This window comes from Equus przewalskii, chromosome 16 (genome assembly GCF_037783145.1).
Source record: "Equus przewalskii isolate Varuska chromosome 16, EquPr2, whole genome shotgun sequence".
In the NCBI taxonomy this organism is placed as follows: Eukaryota; Metazoa; Chordata; class Mammalia; order Perissodactyla; family Equidae; genus Equus; species Equus przewalskii.
Window position 1 is genome coordinate 14,033,863 of NC_091846.1, and position 20,270 is coordinate 14,054,132.

At 34.4% G+C, this 20,270-nt stretch overlaps 1 protein-coding gene across 13 annotated transcripts in view; it reads left to right on the forward strand.

The window, feature by feature from the left end:
• The window catches only part of NBEA (neurobeachin), a 671,041-nt gene that overhangs the window by 364,655 nt on the left and 286,116 nt on the right, over window positions 1–20,270 (forward strand). For all 13 annotated transcript variants that reach the window (XM_070578754.1, XM_070578744.1, XM_070578745.1 and 10 more), the window contains 2 exons: window positions 13,016–13,124; window positions 16,523–16,689. In XM_070578754.1, the coding sequence (XP_070434855.1) occupies window positions 13,016–13,124; window positions 16,523–16,689 (276 nt within the window). The remainder of the gene's footprint in view (window positions 1–13,015; window positions 13,125–16,522; window positions 16,690–20,270) is intronic.

A 20,270-nucleotide genomic window follows, 5' to 3' on the forward strand; every position in this document is an offset into this window, starting at 1 on the left:
AAGCCTTCTGTATGGACCACCACTATGCCTCAGTTTTCTAATCTTTGTATTTTACAGCTCACGAAATTGAGTAAATGGGGTCATGCTCAAAAAGAGAGTTTGATTAGTAGTATAGTTCAAACTTATATGCCAAATTACAAATCTAAATTATGAACATGCAAAAGTGCACTGAAGCCCCACCACAGCTTGATATGGATGGAGCTCCACAGCTAAATATTAAGATCTGTTGTCTCTTGTTCTTCCTTCTAATGAGTATAAAGATAACCAGTGTATCAGTGTGGACCTTTTAGAAATCTGAACTGCTATTTTTGGGTGTTTAGTATGTATCAAAAACTTTACAAATATTCTCTTACTTGTTTCTCATAACCATATGGGGTAAGTGTTTTCCCTCCTTAAAAAAATGTACTTTTGGGGAATGCAGGAAAGTGAGGGTCAGAGATACACTTCTCAGGGCAACAAGGCATGTATTCAGCTCTTTTTATTGAGTGAAGATTTATTAACGTTGAATTGGTTCATGAGCTAGTAGAGCACAAAGCTCGTAAACATTCTCCAAAATAAAAAAATTAAAAATTTAAACATTTTTTTAAAATGGTAATTATTTTTCCAGATTTTTTAATAGTCTGTTAAAGGTCTAGAGTACTGGAAGAAATTAAGCTGCTCCAATCCAGCCAGATTCTACCTTGCAATGTCACCAGAAATTCTATGCTTGCCTTTTTTGAGGTTTTAGGTCCAGAGGAAGTGACAGTGAGGTGTTACATCTGCTGTTGCACCGTGTGGCTATTTCACTTCCCATCGGAGTCTGTCTCCTTGACTAAATAAATTAGGATCTTAAAATCTAACCTTACAGTTTGGGTATGCACTCTTTCCTGCAGTTTATGGGATATCTGGAACAGTGCAGCTCCATTTCCTAATCAGGAACCTGAAACTCAGACACAGGGAAAATTATTTGTCCGAGTTCATAATGCTAATAAAAGGCAAAACTTAAATGCAAGCTAGTTCTGCCTTTTGTCCTCTCATTCATCTATAAATGATGGAAGACTCATTTTTCTGACCTCTCATATTGCCTTTTCGATTGATTTTTGTTTTATTTTATCAAATTACAGGAATTATTTATATTTAATATTCAGGATCTCAGAGTCTCAGGTCAAAGCCAAGCAATTTAAACTATAAGAAACTGCATAATATTGGATACTTCCTTAGAACATCAGAACTTGCCATCCTTATAACTATTCCATTTGGAATAGAGTACTTTATTTTGCTTCCTGACATCTTCTTTCCTATATCCGTAACAACTCTGTTTTAGAAGAGCAATGAATAGGATTGAGCAAATTGTTTTCTTCTTCTATTTCCTCTGAAAAATAAGCTTACATTAGAAGATGAAGACCACTTCATTCACTTGTTTTATAGATACTGTGAGAAGGAAAGTGTTCTGTATTGGATATTCCTAAATTATCTGATATTTATTAACCTTATTTTCTATGTGCTAAATGTATCATAAAATTGTATAGTGTTAAGAAACTAGCTTACCGTTAAAATCTATTTCTTCTTTTCTGCTCCCTCCCGTATAACATACTCGTGTATTCATTCAGATGTTTATCCATTTAGCCATGTAATATTTATGAGTCCATACTTCGTAACAGGTACCATGCAAATCATGTTGGATACAGAGATGAATAGGCATTGTACCTTATTTAATGAACTTCATAGTTGGGAAGAGAGTTGTTAAGAAGAAAAGAAAGAAAGAAAAAAATCATAAAACAATGTGATAAATATTATAATGCCCAGAACATTTGAGAAGTTGGGAGAAGGTCTGTTAGCGCTCTTGGGAGGAGGGCGTGGCAGGGGTTACAGGAAGAAGAAATTGCACATATAAAGGTTCTGAAATAGCATGACTCATTAAAGGAACTGCAAAAGTTTTTCTAGAACATAGAATAAGTATGTTAAAATGGCTGCAGATAAGGTTGGAGAAGTAGACAGACATCTGTGCATAGTAAGTTTGACTATTATCTTGTCTATCATAGGTAACCATTGAAGAAATTTAAGTATAAATAACACTAATGACAAAGTGAAAAATGTATTGGAAGGATGGAAGATTTGGGGGAGGCGGAAAATTTCAGGGGCTGTAGAAATCCAGATGCGAGATGATTAAGGCCTAATTTAAGGCAATGTTAGTGAAATGAATAAACAGAGTAAACATATTTTAAGGAGGTAAAGTTGACTAAACTAGGTGATTAATTTAGTGTAGTATGATCTTAAGGTCACATTTCAATGGATTGAAAATTGAATAGGGACTTTTACTAAAGCTGTGTGGGTTATTCAGTGACCTGAGGTTACCTTCTGCTGCAGAACATTCACATCCTACTAGAGTAATAATATGGGTCTTATAAATGGTTTAGGAGTTCTCCAGGGCTGCCATTCCATCCTATAACTTGGTGCCTCAAGGAGAATGCCCTGGGGGCATATGCCTAAAGCAGCAATGCTGTTAAACCTTTGGCCAGAAATTAAGTAAAGAATCTAACCTGAGGGGCTGGCCCCATGGCTAAGTAGTTAAGTTCGCACACTCTGCTTCAGAGGCCTGGGGTTCACAGGTACAGATCCTGGACGTGGACCTAGCACCGCTTGTCAAGCCATGCTGTGGCAGCATCCCACATAAAATAGAGGAAGATTGGCACAGATGTTAGCTCAGGGCCAATCTTCCTTACACACACATGCACAAAAACGTTTCCATTTAAAATAGCAACAAAAAGAATAAGATATTAATAATTTCATGAAAAGATACTGAACATCCTTAATCATTATGGAGATTCAAATCAAAACCACAATGAGATACCACCTTACATCCATTAGGATGGGTACTATCAAAAACAAAAAGTAAAATAGAAAATAGCAAGTGTTCATGAAGATGTGGAGAAATTGGAACCCTTGTGTACTGTTGGTAGGAATCTAAAGTAGTGCAGCCATTATGGAAAACAGTATGGTAGTTCCTCCAGCAGGTCGATTTCTGGTTATGTACATACCAAAAAGAACTAAAAGCAGGAACTCAAAGAGATATTTGTATAACTATGTTCTTAGCTGCATTATTTCCAAGAGCCAAGAGGTTGAAGCAAACCAAGTGTTCATTCACAGATGAATGGATAAACATAATGTGGTGTATACATACAATGGAATATTACTCAGTCTTAAAAAGAAAGGAAATTTTGGCACGTTCTACAGTGTGGATGAACTTTGAGGATAGTATGCTAAATGAAATAAGCTGGTCATAAAAGGACAAATACTGTTAGGATTCCTGTTATATGAGCTACCTAGAGTAGTCAAACTTGAGACAGAAAGTAGAGAAGTGGTTGGTAGAGGGCGGGATAATGGGAAGTTACTGTTTAATAGGTACAGAATTTCCATTTTGCAAGATGATTGATGGATGGAGGGATGGATGGGTGGATGAATGACGATGATGATAGCAAAACAATGTGAATGTACTTAATGCCACTGAACTGTACACTTAGAAATGATTAAGATGGTAAATTTTGTGTTATGTTATTTTACTACAATTACTATTTTTTAAAACATAAGATTCTAATGAATAAATTTAACCAAAGAAGTTCAAGACTTGTACACTTAAAACTACAAAACAGTTTTTAACGAAATTAAAGAAGCTACAAATAACTGGAAAGATCTCCCATGTTAATGGATTAGAAAATTTAATTTTAAGATGACAGTACTCCCAAATTTATCTCTAGATCCTATGAAATCCCAATCAAAATTTCAGTTGTCTTTTTGTCAAAAATGGACAAGCTAATCCTAAAATTCATATGAAATTTGCAAAGGACACAGAATAGCCAAAACAGTCTCGAGAAAGAAGAATAAGGTGGATAGACTCACACTTTCTGATTTTAAAACTTACTACAAAGCTACAATCATCAGAACAGTGTGGTACTGAAGTAAATAGACTTATAGACCAATTTAATAGAATTAAGAGTCCAGAAATAAACCCATACATTTATGGTCAATTGATTTTTAACAAGAGTAACAAAACCAATTCAATGGGAAGAGGACAGTCTTTTCAACAAATGGTGCTAGAATAACTGAATATCAACATGCAAAAGAATGAATCTATACCCCTACCTCACACTGTATGTAAAAATTAACTCAAAATGCACGAAAGACACATGGAGGAGGTAAAATCTTAGAAGGAAACAGGTGAAAATCTACATGGCCTTGGGTTAGGCAGTGTTTTTTTGTATATGATACCAAAAGTACAAGCAAAAAGATAAATTGATCGTCATCAAAATTTGAAGTTTTTGTGCATCAAAGGACATTATCAAGAAAGTGAAAAGACAACCCATGGAATTGAGGAAAGCATTTGTAAATCATGTGTCTGATAAGCGTCTAGTATCCAGAATATGGAAAGAACTCTTACAACTCAACAATAAAATGACAACCCAATTTGAATAGACATTTCTCGAAAGAAGATATACACATGACCAATGAGCACATGAAAGATACATCATTAGTCATTAGGGAAAAGCAAATCAAAACTACAATGAGATACCACTTCACATTTACTGGAAGGGATATACTTTTTAGAATGAACAATAAAAAGTTTTGGCATGGATGTGCAGAAGTTGGAACTCTCACATACTATTGGTGGGAATGTAAAATGGTACAGCCACTGTGGAAAACAGTTTAGCTATTTCTCAACAAGTTAAACATAGAATTACCATATGACCCAGCAATTCCACTTTTAGGTATATACCTAAAAGAATTGAAAACATATGTCCACACAAAAACTTGTATTCAAAAGTTCCTAAGAGCATTATTCATAGTAGCCAAAAAGTGGAAACAGCTCAGATGTCCATCAGCTGATGAATGGATAAACAAAATATAGTATAAACATGCAATGGAATATTATTTTGTCATAAACATGAAGTACTGATACATTCAACACATAGATGAACCTGAAAAATGTTATGCTGAGTGAAACATGCCAGACACAAAAGGCTCTGTATGTTATGATTCCATTTATATGAAATGTCCAGAATAGGCAAATCCAGATAGAAAAAAAGTAAATTAGCAGTTACCAGGGAGCAGAGGGAAGGAAGAAGCAAAAATTGAGACTAACTGCTAATAGGTGTGGAGATTTTTCAGGGATGATGGAAATGTTCTAGAATTAGAAGTAGTAATGGTTGTACAACATAGCGAATGTACTTAAAACCACAAAAGCATCATTTTAAAATCGTGACTATTTTGTTATGTGAAGTATATCTCAATAAAAGATGCTATTAAAAAAATTAAGGTGAAAAGAATGTTTAGAGAAATCAAAATCCTAAGAGAGTTTACCACTTAGAGAACAGCAACTAAGAAACTTACAATGTGTACATGTCAGGATAAAAGAAAATAATCTCAGAAGGACAGAGAGATACAAGAAAAAAAGTGTGAAAATAAGTTGGTAGACATATAGGTACATCTCAATAGACGTAGTCTTTATAAAGTGGTACTGATGTGTAAGAGATGAGTTTGAATTGGACAGTAGCATGTAAGTCAAAAGGGGATCATTAGGTCATATTGTTGTGGGAGAGGGTTCTATTATTTAACTTTATACTTCGTTAAGTTAGCTGTACCTGTTAAAATTCCAAGCATGGAAATGAAAAGAATAGAGTAAATACATTTCCAAGTAATGAAGAATTAAAAAAAGGGAATAAAACAAAACAAAGCAAAGCCTCTATGCCCTCCTCAAAGAAAAAAACAAAAACATAGACTAACAGAAATAAACGAGTATTAGATTAGAAATAAGTACATTATATATCAATAGCCTTAAACGATGGAAATGGACTATAATTTCCAGTTAAAAACAGAATTTGTGAGTTGGATTTAATATTATATTTACTAAAAGCACACCTAAAGCCTAAGGAATGTTGAAAGTAAAAGGATAGAAAAATGTATACTGGACAGTAACCAAAAGAAAGATGACATAAATATGTTAATGTGAAAACAAATAGATTTCAAGGCAAAAATCACTTTTAGGGATGAACTAGGTCGTATAGTTAGAAAAACTTGAGTTCACCAGTATGATACTATCGTTCTAAACGTGTATGTTTCAAACAAAATAGCTTCAAAATATGAAAAGCAAAAATCAATGGAACATCAGGGAGCAAATGACAAATCTGCCATCTTTATGGAAGATTTCAACACTCCAACCCTCGTATCTCAATTATCAAAATATCCAGCAGACAAGAAATTCAGTAAAGATATCCAGGATTTGAGTAACATAATTTGCAAGCTTGATTTTATGGACATATATAGAATTTTGCACCCAACCCTAGAGAACACTTCTTATTTTCAAACAAACATGGAACATTTATAGAATCTGACCACATAACCAGATCATAACACAAGTCTCATCAAATTTAAAAATTAGTGTTACCATGCTATCTGGCCACTATACATTTACATTTGAAGACAAGGACAAGAAAAAATTATATTAAAATATCCTTATAATTATGGAAAGATTTTAAGTATCCATGTAGCTTATATTTTAAAGAAAAATCAAGAGAAAAAAATATTTGGAACTAAACAATATTGGATATGCTAAATATCAAAACGTGTGTAATGCAAGGAAAGTGGAGCTTACATTAAGAGAAAGCCTAAAATTAGTGAGCTTAAATCTCCCCAACTAGAAGAAGAATGTCCAAGTTAGGAAATAACAGAGTAAGCCTTCACAAAGTAGAAGGAAGCTGATAATAAAGACCAGAACAGAAATCAATGAGATAGAAAAATAAGATACAATAGAGAGGATTAACAAAGACAGAAGTTTATTCTTTAAAAAAAAAACAAATAGAGGCTGAGTGGTTAAACTTCCCCAGGCTCTGTCTGCTTCAGCGGCCTGGGTTCACGAGTTCAGATCCCAGGCACGGACCTACTCCACTCATCAGCCATGCTGTGGCAGCATTCCACATACAAAATAGAGGAAGACTGGCACAGATGTTAGCTCAGGGCCATTCTTCCTCCAGCAAAAAAAAAAAAAAAGAGGAAGATTGCCAATGGATGTTAACTCAGGGCAAATCTTCCTCACCAAAAAAGAAAAAGGAATAACAAAGGCAAACTCTACCAAGATTGATCAAGAACCAAATAGAAAAACACGAACAATTAACATAAGGAATAAAAAGGGGACATAATTATAGATAAAACAAAATTAGAAAAGATAATGAGAGTGTTATCAAATGCTTTACCATTAAAATTAAAAATTTAAGGGAAGTGGGAAAATTCCTAGAAAATATATAACTTCCCAAAACTGAATAAGAAAAAAAAAATCCTAAATTTTCCTTTAAGTATGAAAGAAATTTAATCAGTGAAAATTCTTCTTATAGAATTTGTTTAGAGGTATATTCTACCAAACGTTCAAGTAAAACACCATTCCGACCCTATACCAACTCCTAGAGAAGAGAAACCGAGGGAATGCTGTCCACTCATTCTTTGAGGCCTCTATAATCTTGACTACACAAGCAAGCAAGATGTATGGGAGAAAGGAAAATCGCAGGCCAGTCTCAGTTATGAATGTGCATATGTAAATCCTCATTAAAATACTAACGGAACCCAATCCAGCCGTGTATAGATACATTCTAGGGCTGTGGGGTGGGGGTTGTGGGAGGGAGATGAGGGAAAGTTATCCCAGGAGCTCAAAAGTTGTTCATCATTTAAAAATTCCTATAAATGTCTTTCATTTATCATATTAAAGGTGAAAATCATTTCTGAGGATCTCAGTAGGTGCAGACACATCAAATAAAATTCAACAATGTTGATTTAAAAAAAAATTTCGTAGCAAACTAGGAATAGAAGATTTTCTTAATCTGAAAAGAACAAGAAAACCTGCAGCTTTATTTATAAAACTCATAGAAATGCAAATCTGAACACGTTGTGGCGTAGATACATAAACGAGATAAAGCTGTGTTACAGAAGCAAGAGGATGCTGGCACAGCAGAGTGGTTGATATATATATGTATGTATGTGTATACACGATATCGATGGATATGTATGTGTGTGCATGTGCATTTATTTTGATGTATATTTACACTAAATATATATTCAAATAAATACAAATATAGACCCAAATAAATATATTATTAGATTTTTTTAAATAAAAATTTTAAGCGATTGAGGTTAGGACAGTAAAGACATTTCCGCAGTCTCTCAAACCTGAGTAAAACAAATAGGCTGTGAAAAAGAAATACAAAGTTCCTCTTTAGTGAAATTTGGCTTTGTGAGTTTCCTCAGTAGCCCACATGTAGAACTGAAGAGGGACACCAGTGTCATAATCTAGGGTTAACTATTTTCTGAGCAGAGGCAGTGGGTAGATCAGGAATTTAGTGAAGGTGCTGGCAAGAGAATGGTTAAAATGTGGAATCCTGGGATCCAAGCTTGATGAGAAAGGAGGTGAAACTGGGCAGTGAAAGAAGGACTAAGGAAAGAGAGAGATTGAAGAAGTGGAAGTTAAAGGAAGTCAAGAGTTTATTTTTGCCTGAGGCCAAGGGAGAGATGAGTGAAGGGGAGAGAGAATAGTAAGGTAGGAGCTTGTAACCAGAGAGTAGATTATTGGGGCTTAAAGATTTAAGAAGCGAAGCCAATTATGGCCAGTAGAGTGATTTACTGAAGTGAGGTAGAATTGAAGATTCTAAAGGAATCTTAGATTTAGCAATTTTACATTCCAAAAAGGTCTGGGAATTGTGAGCTACTGTGGTGAATGGTTTTCCACACCTGTAATGAGAATAAGAGTCAGACAAGAAGATGCCTTCTCTGCATGCAAATAAAACAGCATACCTTAGTTGATATGTAACTCATGTGTCAGAGACAGAAAGACAGATAATTGATAACATTGTTTCTGATGCAAGAGTCTTCCCCAACCCACCCACTTCTCTGCCACCATACCTCTTTGCTTTGCCAGCCCACTGTTTTGCTCCTGGGAGTAATAACTATTAACCAGCCAGACCCTGAGTCTCTCCCTTCCCTCTGTCTTTTGTCAATCTGTTTAAATTTTGTAATCTGCACTGATCTGTGCATATTAGATTTCTTCTTGGCTTTCTCCAGCCTTCATGTACTAGGCAAAGCAATTGAACTGAAGACCAATATCTCACATCTCTTTTCTCCTTTGAAGCCTCCGATATATAAAATAGAGGCCAATAATTCCATCAAAAGTTAATACTTAGAGTTGGTTATAGTCTTTCTTTAACTTCTTTTATTTTTCCAACTTCCTCAGTGATTGAGATTAAGACTATCCATATCACTGTTTGCCCTCCAACATTATTCACAGAGGAGTTTGAGCCTGTTTTTCCAAGTATTATGGTTTCTAACAGATTCCCCTAACCTTTGTGTCCTTTAATAACTTGTGTTGTCGTTACCTTTTGTGCTGAAAGCTAGACAACATTCCCATTGGAATGTGCCTGTGTCCCTCTTAAGTGGGTAGAGATTACTGCTGCATGTGTTCAGTTGATGTTTCTACCTATCCTGCTGCTGGGCAAGATTTTAGCAGTGCCTCTGTCATACTGTCAGGAAGTTCCTGCTGATCCAACAGGGAGTCGTTATTTCACTCGTCATGGAATCTCATCATGGAATAACTATATCTATGTCAGACCAGACATGGATTTTGGAAAGATTTCTATTGAGAACTATCTTGAATTCAGTGCTGCTCAGAATTTACATTACTGCCTTGAAATAAAGATACCATTTACCTGTTAATTTTTGTGAAAGATGCCGCACAGATATTGCGAATAATTTGGTGAAAAGATTTTAAAACTTAGTACAGTAGTCCCGCCTTATCCATGGAGAATATGTACCAAGACCCCCAACTGAAAATGCCTGAAACTGAGGATAGTACTGGATCCTATATATACTATATTTTTTCCTATACATACATACCTACAATAAGGTTTAGTTTATAAATTAGGCACAGTACAAGATTAACAACTAATAATGAAATAGAATAATTATAACAATATACTATAATAAAAAGTACGATATATCTTAGCAGCTTCAGCATACTCTTTTTTTTCTTTCCTTAAGTGGAGAACTTTCTACCTTTTCACTTAAGGGAAGCACTTTACAACTACTCTTTGGCATATCCGAATTGCCAGCATCACTACTCTTCCACTTTGGGGTCATTATTAAGTAAAATAAGGGTCACTTGAACACAAACACTGCAATACCACTGCAGTCGATCTGATAACTGAGATGCCTACTAAGTGACTACTGGGTGGATAGTGTTTACAGCATGGATCCCCGGACAAAGGGATGATTCACGTCCCTGGCTGGCTGCACCAGGGCTGGGTGAGATTTCATCATGCTTCTCAGAATGATGTGCAATTTAAAACTTAGGAATTGTTTATTTCTGGAATTTTCCATTTAATATTTTTGAAATTCAGTTGACTGTGGGTAGCTGAAACCGTGGTAAGCAAAACCACAGATTAGGGGGGACTACTGCACTATGTAATTCAACCTTAATACATTAGAAAAAAGTAAATTCAATACAGTCAGACTCACTTCAAAGACATATATAGTTTTTAAAAACTATATTTAAGCAATAATTTAGAAATATCAGGATACATAATATTTTTTTCTTTTGCTTATACGTGTTTATCAGTGAAGAAGATGAATTTGTCATGGGTAGACAGAATGTAGTGAAGAATATGGGAGGAATTACTATGAGTTAGTATTTAGTAAAGACAAAAGTTATAATGAGGTTAAATCTATCCCGTTCTGATTGAAATTTATGACAACTTGAGGAAGAAATAAAAATGATGATTCGTTTCATTAATGAGCAGTGAAAATGAGAATAGCAATCCTGAAAATAGCACTTGTTAAAAATCTAGGGAGAAAAAACTGTGTAACAAAGGAATATGAGTATTAGCACTGAATTTAGAAAGCCATGAGTGAAGGAACTGAAATTACTTACAAGTTTGCCCTTTAAGAAAAAACCCAGAAGGACTTAGAGTTAACTTCAAATATCCTTTTATTTTTTTTAACACAGTAAATACTTATTGCAAAAGAAAATGTTTTAAAAGATTTGAAAATGCCTAATCATTGTTTTTAATTGACAAACAAAAAGAATTAATGTTAGAATGTCCACAGAGGAGGATGGCAGTAGTAAACATAACTAAAAGGTTTTACTTTAAAAAATATTGGTTAATGAAGATGCAATGTAAAATATAAAATTATGAGAATTATTTTAAAAATTATGATCTGGAACAAGGAACTTAAATTTTTGAGGCTTGCTTTCTTATGTTTTAAAATGAAAATAATCTTATATATCTCTGGGAATTGTTGTGAGAATTAAGTATTATGTATAAACTACCTATTTATACCTATTTATACCTAGCTCTCAATAAATGGTTTGGTCAATTTGTTTTGATCAATATCATCTTCATCGTCATTATCATCATGTGCCTTAAACCGACAGCTTTTCTTTTTTCTTTCTCATGATGCTCATTGATGGGGCTCAGCTAAGCTGTTCTTTGTTCCTTTGCATGTGGAGTTATCTGGGGCTGCAGTTAGTTACCTGGGAGGCTGGCTTTTGGGTTGGCTCATCTAGGCCTGGGAGCCTGAGCACCTCCATTCTCCTCCTTGAGGATCTCCACCTGGTGTGAGCTTCTCTCAGTATTGCAGCAGATTCTAGAAGAGAGACTTCCAAGAAAGAAGGGCAAAAGATGCAAGTCATCTTATGTCCTAGCCTCAAAAGTCGCATAGCATCATTTTTGCTGTATTCTGTTGGTCACAGGAAGTCACCAGGCAGATCTAAGGGGAGTGGAAAAAGACTCCTCTTTTTGATGGAACAATGACAATATCATACTGCAAAAGAGCATGTGGGATGGGAGATACTGTAACAGCCATCTTTGGAAGTAACCTCTGCCCCATGCCATAAAAGAAGCATGAAGAAGCTCCCTGTGTATAGATATGAAAAGATCTCCAAGATAGTATTGCTAAGTGAGAGAAGCTAGGTACAGAAAAGACTGTATAATATATTAATATTGTTATACTAATATTCATGTAAGAAAGCGGGGAAAAAGAATATATTTGTATTTTCTTATGTATATTTTTAAAGTCTTTGAAAACTTAGGCAGAAACTCATAACACTCACTGCCTGTTGAGGGTGAGAATCAGGTTGAGAGGGGATGCAGTGACAGGCTTTTCATTGTATATCTTATTACACTTTTAAAAGCAATTTGAATATTCAAATAAATAACTTTTATTGTTAAAAAACTTTTGCCCCATGGTTGTATTTTTCAAACTTTGTTTCACTGTAGTTCCATCTTAGATTTTAGAATCTTAGCATTTAGATGAATTTTAGATGTCATTTACTCCTATCATCTGTATTAATTAAAGATTGAGTCTATAGATTTTCTATTCTATGGTCATCCAGCTTTTGTGTGAAAATTTACTTCTAAGATAGTGAATTCTGTTGTTTTAACCTTTTTACAACACTTCGTCAAAAGTCTATGATTTTTCGGCCAGCCCAGTGGCGCAGCAGTTAAGTGCGCATGTTCTGCTTCGGCGGCCTGGGGTTCGCTGGTTCGGATCCCGAGTGCGGACATGGTACCACTTGGCACGCCATGCTGTGGTAGGCGTCCCACATATAAAGAAGAGGAAGATGGGCATGGATGTTAGCTCAGGGCAGGTCTTCCTCGGCAAAAGGAGGAGGATTGGAGGCAGATGTTAGCTCAGGGCTAATCTTCCTCCAAAAAAAAAAAAAAAAGGCTTTGATTTTGATTGCATAACTAACTTTATTGAGTTAACTGAATGATCCGTTCATAAGACACACTGTATTTAACAGAGGTATTGCTGTAACAGTTTTATGGCATATTTCTATGTTTCTAATGTCACTGAATTATAATTTAAACTACATTAAGTTTATAATGTAACTTTATCTAAAATTTCTGTGTAATTAATATTTGCAATACTGAAATTTGATTATTGAAAAATATTAGTTAACCAAAGCTGTTAAGAAGAATAATCGCAAAGGTATTTTTCTTTTTAGATTACTCTGCCATGCTATGAAGGACCATATAGTTCGTGTTGCAAATGAAGCTGAGTTTATTTTGAACAGACAGAGAGCTGAGGATGTACATAAACATGCAGAGTTTGAGGTAAGTTTTAGGAGCAGATTAAATTCTGCTTTTCTGTTATGTCAGCCATCCCCAATGGCAACCTTATATAGAAGGTTTTTTATTAAGGGGAAAATTTCACTGAAGGTATTTCAGTTCCTGTTTTTAAAAGCTTTATTAAGTGTCAAACACAAGCACTAGTTTGTTTTCACCTCATTTGAAGAGATCCCTCCTGCCCTGTGCCCAACTATGTGATAGGCTGAAGTTGTTCTAACTTTCTCTTAAAGGCAAATAAAATTTTATAATGCAATTACTTTAGTAATTTTTAAGCTAGCAGAGTTTACACATGATTAGATATGGGTATAACAATCAGTTATTTGAAGAAACAGTTTTGCCAAGCATTCAATAATTTATTATTTATTAACGTATTCATCTTCAGAGTAGCCAATGATCATTTTAGTTCTTGTTTTATTTTTATAATTGATATTTTATTGACAACTGAAGCACTACTTTATATGATATATATGTGGATCTATAGAGATATATGGAAATATAAGTTTAAAAATTCTCATAAGTACCTTGAGTAAAGAACAGATTATCACTTCTTTATTATATGCAAAAACTAAAGGATTTTGAAGTACTATATATTCCATACTAATAGTTTTTTAATTAAAATATTGTTTTTAGATTTCTGGCATGTCAGTAATTTTTTGCCCTCATTTGTATTGCCTCAATTCAACAAATATCCTGATTTCAGTATTTTAAATATAGCAATATTTCAGCTCATTCAATTTACAAAACAAAATTGGTTTTGAAATATTTAGGTAACCTGATATTTGGCTTAGGTTGGACCATCAGTGGCCTTCAAAATAAAATTCCACCGATGTATTGTCCTGAAGCAACATGCGAACCAGTGTTGTGTGCTGGAAATCAGAGCCTAAGATTTCAGTTTTGATGGAATTTTTATCTCAGCAAACCAGCTCTCTTAGTCATGCAAGTTGCTGTCCTGGTCTAGTGATCTCTGACCTAGCTAGCTGAAAAGCGTGAGACAGAAAAATAGCTGTTGTTGCTTTAATACCCATAACCTCGGCTTCATTTGTCAGAATGAGACAGCACACACTTGTCATACAGGATTGCAACAACCTTATTTTGAAAATAATACCAAATATTTTAAACTTCGATACAAGTACATTGACAATTAAGTATTTGTCAAAGTGAAGTCTCGTATCTCTTCAACAATAAATAACATTGGATATTTATCAGGGTATCATGCTGTAATCTGGATGATGAGAAAAAATTGAGTTATCTGTTCTTTGAAGAATATATTTAGGTATAAGAGAGGTCAGAATTCTAAACAAAATAAGAATATTCAATTAACTTAGGACTTCTGTTATTAAATAAGATTTAGAACATTAACTCAGTTCCCTGCAGGATCAGTTTTGAGTCAATCATATTTCCCCTAAGAAACTCAAGATACTGTGAGGGGATATAAACAGATGAATATTTGTCATGTGAAAGTATTTGAAATAGATTTTCAAGCAGCTAGATATTAGTTACCAGCTTTAACACATATTTAACCAAGATGATTTTAAGCTAAGGGCAGTGTTTCTCAACCCTTTTTTCATTATTTCCCCCTAAAGAATCTTTTTAGACAGTTTTTGTCCTAATGGCCCTCCCCCCCATGAAATTTTATTACTATTAATATGCTGCATATCTATTTGTATACTGTATAGACATCTGTGCTTTCTACATAAAAAGAGTACAGTTGTTTCCCACACCCCAACACCAGTTTTCACCCCCTAGGGGTTGGGACCACTCCTATTGAAGATGCATGGCTAAGAGTGATAAGAAGCTGTGGAGAAGATGTGAAGACTCAGTGCTTTTTAGATTATGCATCCATAAAATAAAATACTAATGTAGATCTAATTTTGACAGTATTATCACTCACGTAATGAATGGACATTGTTTTTTTAAGCCAAATATTTGAATTTTTTCTTTTGAAGTTAGAGTTATATTGGTAAGTGCATCGATGTGTGTGTGTGTGTGTGTATGTGTATGTAGTTTACCAAACACATCACTAGTAAATTGTCAAAGATTTTATAAAAGTCATGAAATTTTACTAGGACTTTTTGAGGAATTTCTCTATCTCCCTTATAAGCCTGGAATTAAGAGAAAAAGTATATTTAATTTGAGATGGGCACTTCACAGTTAAGTTTTTTTAGTTACCCACTGTAATTGTTAAGGAAGAAAAATGAAAATTTAATTGTACTCTCCAATGAGCTAATGAATTATTAACCTCATTATGGAGGCAGATCATTGTACTAATTGGTGATTCCCTGTACAAAAAGATAAATTGGAAAATGAATTAATCCTTCTTAAATTACCGCAGAGTTCTTTCTCTGAAAGATATGCCTTGTTGTCATAGTCTATATCAATAGATAGATGGGAGGGATATGTTCAGATACCTTCCGTGAAACAAATTTTCACATAGAAATGATGAATGTGAACTAGTTATATGTATTTTTTATATGTATGAGACTTTTTTTGTTCCTAGTTATATGACTCATATTAAATACTTGGTAATGTTAAAATTTATAGTCAATCCACCCTATACAAAAATTATTATACAAAAAAATCTAACTTATGATTGAAGAGATGTTCATCCTCCTGTTCATATTGAACCCTTTGATACACAGTGAGATTGACTAGCTATGTTGCTAATACCAATGAGGATGAATACAGATAGCTGACAGGATCACTGATTATTAAAGAAGATACAAATAAGATGGTAGTTATGAGAACCTTTGAGCACATTAAATTCTAGAGTAAGGAGAGATCATAGAGAAAACCTTGTCTTAGTTCCTCACTTTACAAATATAAAACTGAGTATGATGGAAAAATAAAGAATTTTCATAAAGTGTGAAATAAAATCCAGGTCTAAATTCCTAAACTATTACTTTTTTTCCTCTACACCACATTGCTGTTTATGAAATGGAAAAATGTAAATTAAATGGCAAGTTTTTGATCTATATATAATTATCAAGAACATAACTCTTATTCAGAGTGACATACATACTATATTGGTTAAAATAATAAGTAAATTTATATTTTAATATACCATTTTTCTTTCTAAAATGATTATTGGGGACTTATTAAAATTCAGAATTGGAGAATTGGAAGAATTTCAGAATTGGAAGGAATCTTAGAAGTCATTAATTGCTTTATATTACATTATCCAAATTATTTTGCTTAAACTTTATATATAAAAATGTAGAAAGATGACTGTATGTATTCTTTAGAATAAACTTTCAAAAGATTACATTATCTGAGTTTTAAAAATTGAATTATTACCCTTTAACTTAAGGTTATATATCATTCCTCACTTACACAGGGTAGAAGTTGTACGTCAATCATTATGCACTGTCTGTATTTCTTCCCAGTCACAGTGTGCCCAGTATGCTGCTGACAGGAGAGAGGAAGAGAAGATGTGTGACCATCTTATCAGTGCCGCCAAGCATCGAGATCACGTGACAGCAAATCAGCTGAAACAGAAGATCCTCAACATTCTCACAAATAAGCACGGTGCCTGGGGAGCAGTTTCTCACAGGTGAGTGAGAACAGATTACCAGGAAATTATAACTCAGGGGTTAATTATAATAGTTAGAAGTGAAAAAATGGCTATAAATTTTTTAATTACTTGGAAAATTCAATGGAAGTTTATGGAACTTCCAATGGAAGTTATTTCTAATTTATAATAATATGTAACATATTACAAAATTTGTTTGGCAAATGTTTTAGATTACTATCATATGTGATGTGTGTGTTAGTTATAAAAAGTGGCTCTTTTTTTTATCTTTCAGAGTCAACTCTTTCTATTTATTAAATTTATATAATTCCTAATTTTTCTTATACACAAGTAAAAATAAGCATTTACTATGAAGAGGGTAATACAGTCTTTTTTAAAATTTTCTTTAATATTTTTCTAGTCAGTCTTTCTTAGGAAGGTTTTTCATCTCAAATTAGGGCATTTATGATATTATACAAGAAAAACCAAAACTGCTTGTTTATGAATCATAAATGTTCTCCTTCCTAAAATTTTATGTGCATAAAATTGTTTTATATTTTTTCTTCTGCACCATGAAGTTTTCTAGAAAAATAGTAGTGAAGCAGGTCACTATATTTGCATTGCTAATGTTCTTCATTTTTATATCTTTGTTTTATTTGGTCTCATTAAATGTTTTTCTTAAGTCTCAGATGGCAGTTTAGGGGTTGGTTAACTGTGGACAGGACACTACTGAGAAGAATTCTGGGAGAAACGATTCTGTTAGTTAGGAAGAAGCATCTAGAATATGACCAGGATAGTGTTTGACCATCTGTCCTGGTATTACAAGTATATGATAGATTTAGGAAAACATTTTATTTTTTACATTTAAGGTAAAATGTTATAACATGACTTTAAAAATAGTCAACACCAATATTTATTTCTTATAATAATAGCAAAATCTAACATTTATTGAATGTTTATTGTGTGCCAGGCATCATACTAAGAACTTCACATGGATTATTTTGTTTAACCTTCAGAACATAACATGTCTATTAAGGTTGATACTAAACTATTCTCCGTATTGCATTGAGGAAACTGGAGCTTTCAGAGGTTAAGTAAAACTTACATCACATCACACAGCTTGTACAAATAGAGGCAGAGTGTTTCAGTCAGGGTTCTCCAGAGAAACACAGAAACACCACCAATCGGATATATGTGAAACATAGATATAGATACAGATTTATTTTAAAGAATTGACTCACTTGATTGTGGGGACCGGCAAGTCTCAAATCTGTAGGACAGGCTGGTAGGCTGGAGACTAAGGTAGGATTTCTATTACAGTCTTGACTCAGAATTCCTTCTCCAGGAAACCTCAAGTCTTTTCTTTTTGGGCCTCCAACTGATTGGATGAGGCCCACCCACATTATAGAAGGTAATATCCTTTACTTAAAGTCAACTGATTGTAGATGTTAATCACATCTACAAATACCTTCACAGCAACATGGAGACGAGCATTTGACCAAACGACTAAGCACCTTAGCCTAGCCAATTTGACACGTAAAATTTAACCATCACGCAGAATAGCAATAATATGAGCATTTTGCTCGGCTATAGACCTTGTCTCTCTTTTTGTGTCATCCGAATTGAATTTATCTACTTAGTTATATACAGTTAGGACTATAACATAATTCAGCTGATGTGATTCAGGATATTGCCTTAAATATATAAAGCTGTACATGGTTTGGGTTTTAATTATTTCATCATATAATTAGAATATAGCTAATGGATAATGACCTCCATAGTGGGAGTCATACGGTAAAGTGTCAAATGCATGCTCTGCTCAGCTTACCCTTTATGATGTCTCATGAGAGTGACAGATAGACTGGCGGCAGGACCCCTCGGAAGAACAAGTGTTTTCTGTCCTTTCCTCCACATTAATTCCCAGTGCTGACTAACTAAAAAACATACCCTCTTTCTGTTATCATCCTTTCCTGACTGGATCACTGAACTGTAAATCTTTAAGGGTAGGTTTTGTTGTCTGAAATATTCCTTAGTATTTCATTAATTAATAAGGCTCAGTCATTATACTACTTCTCTTTTTTGTCTTATTTACTCTCAAGGCAATTTTGTCTAATCTCATGGCATAAAATACTACCAATATTTCAATAACTCCCAAATTTATTATTTCTTGTCCAAATCTGTCACTTATCTCCAGACCTATATATCCATCTGCCTACTTGGCATCTTCTGCTTGGATGTCTGATAGTCATCTCCCACTTCAGATGATAAAACTGAGCTCCTGAGATTTTCTCCCAAACCATCTCTATCTCAGTCAAGGGTAACACCATTCCTAAAGTTGTCTAGGCCATAAATGTTGCTCTTATCTAATGACTCCTAACATATCCAACATAGAGCTCTTCATCAAATCATATTGACTCTACTGCAAAATATATCGAGAATTTAACTACGTCTCACCATTTCCTTTGATATCGCCTTGATGCAAGGAACCATCATTTCTTGCTTGACTTACTGAAGCTGCATTTTCAATAGAATTCATGCTTCTGCTCTTATCCTCCTGAAGTTCATTCTCAACACCACAGCCTGGGTGAGTCTTCTGAAAATGTAGATCCTTTTGCTCCTCTCCTCAGAAACCTCCAAAGCTGTACTGTGCAAGACGGTAACCACTAGTCACATGTGGCTATTCAAATTTAATTAAAAATTCAGTGCCTCAGCTCCATTAGCAACATTTCAAGTACTCAGTAGCCACATGTGGCTGGTGGCCCCCATGGTAGACAGTACAGAACATTTCCATCATTGCACAAAGTTTTATTGGACAGTGCTGCTCCAGAGGCTTCCCATGTCATTGAAAGAAAAAACCGTGCAGTGACCTACAAGGATAAGGAAGGGTGTTATTTTTGATAGAATAGTCAGAGAAGTCCACTTTGATGAGGAATCACTGGAGCAAAAAACCCTCTAAGCATTTCAAGCAGAGGGAACAACATGCAAAAGACGGAGGTGCTTGGCCTGTTCACAAATGGGCAGAGGCCACATGGCTGCAGTGGAGTCGGCTGTGGGTGAGAAGGTACATGATCCGGCCTTTGTTAACTCTTTGACCTCCTCTCCTCCTGTTCTCCCCTAGTTCTTCTTGTCCCAGTTACTGTGACTTCCTGCTATTCTTCAAGCTTGCAGGACGTGCTTACTGTACTTAGAATGCTTTCTCCCAAAAAATCTGTGTGGCTACCTCTCCCACTTTCTTCAGGGTTTAATTCAAATGGTACTTTCTCAAAAAAACCTTCTGTGGCCACTCTATCTAAAATCTGCTTCTTCCCCCAAGTATTTTATATTGTATTTCTCCACTTTATTTTTCCCTTTTCAACATTTACTTCTATCTAATATATAGTATATATTACTTATTTATCAGTTTTATTGTTTCATTTTCCATTAGAATGCAAACTCAATAATGGAAGAGATTTTTATCATTTTTGCCCACAATGGTATCCCTCACACCTAGAATAACACCTGACACATAGTAGGTGCTACATAAATATTTGTTGAGTAAATTAATAAATGAATACTTGGTATAAACCCTTGTTTACAGTGATACTGATGATGGAATGAAACAATAAATTAGTCTATTATCTGGG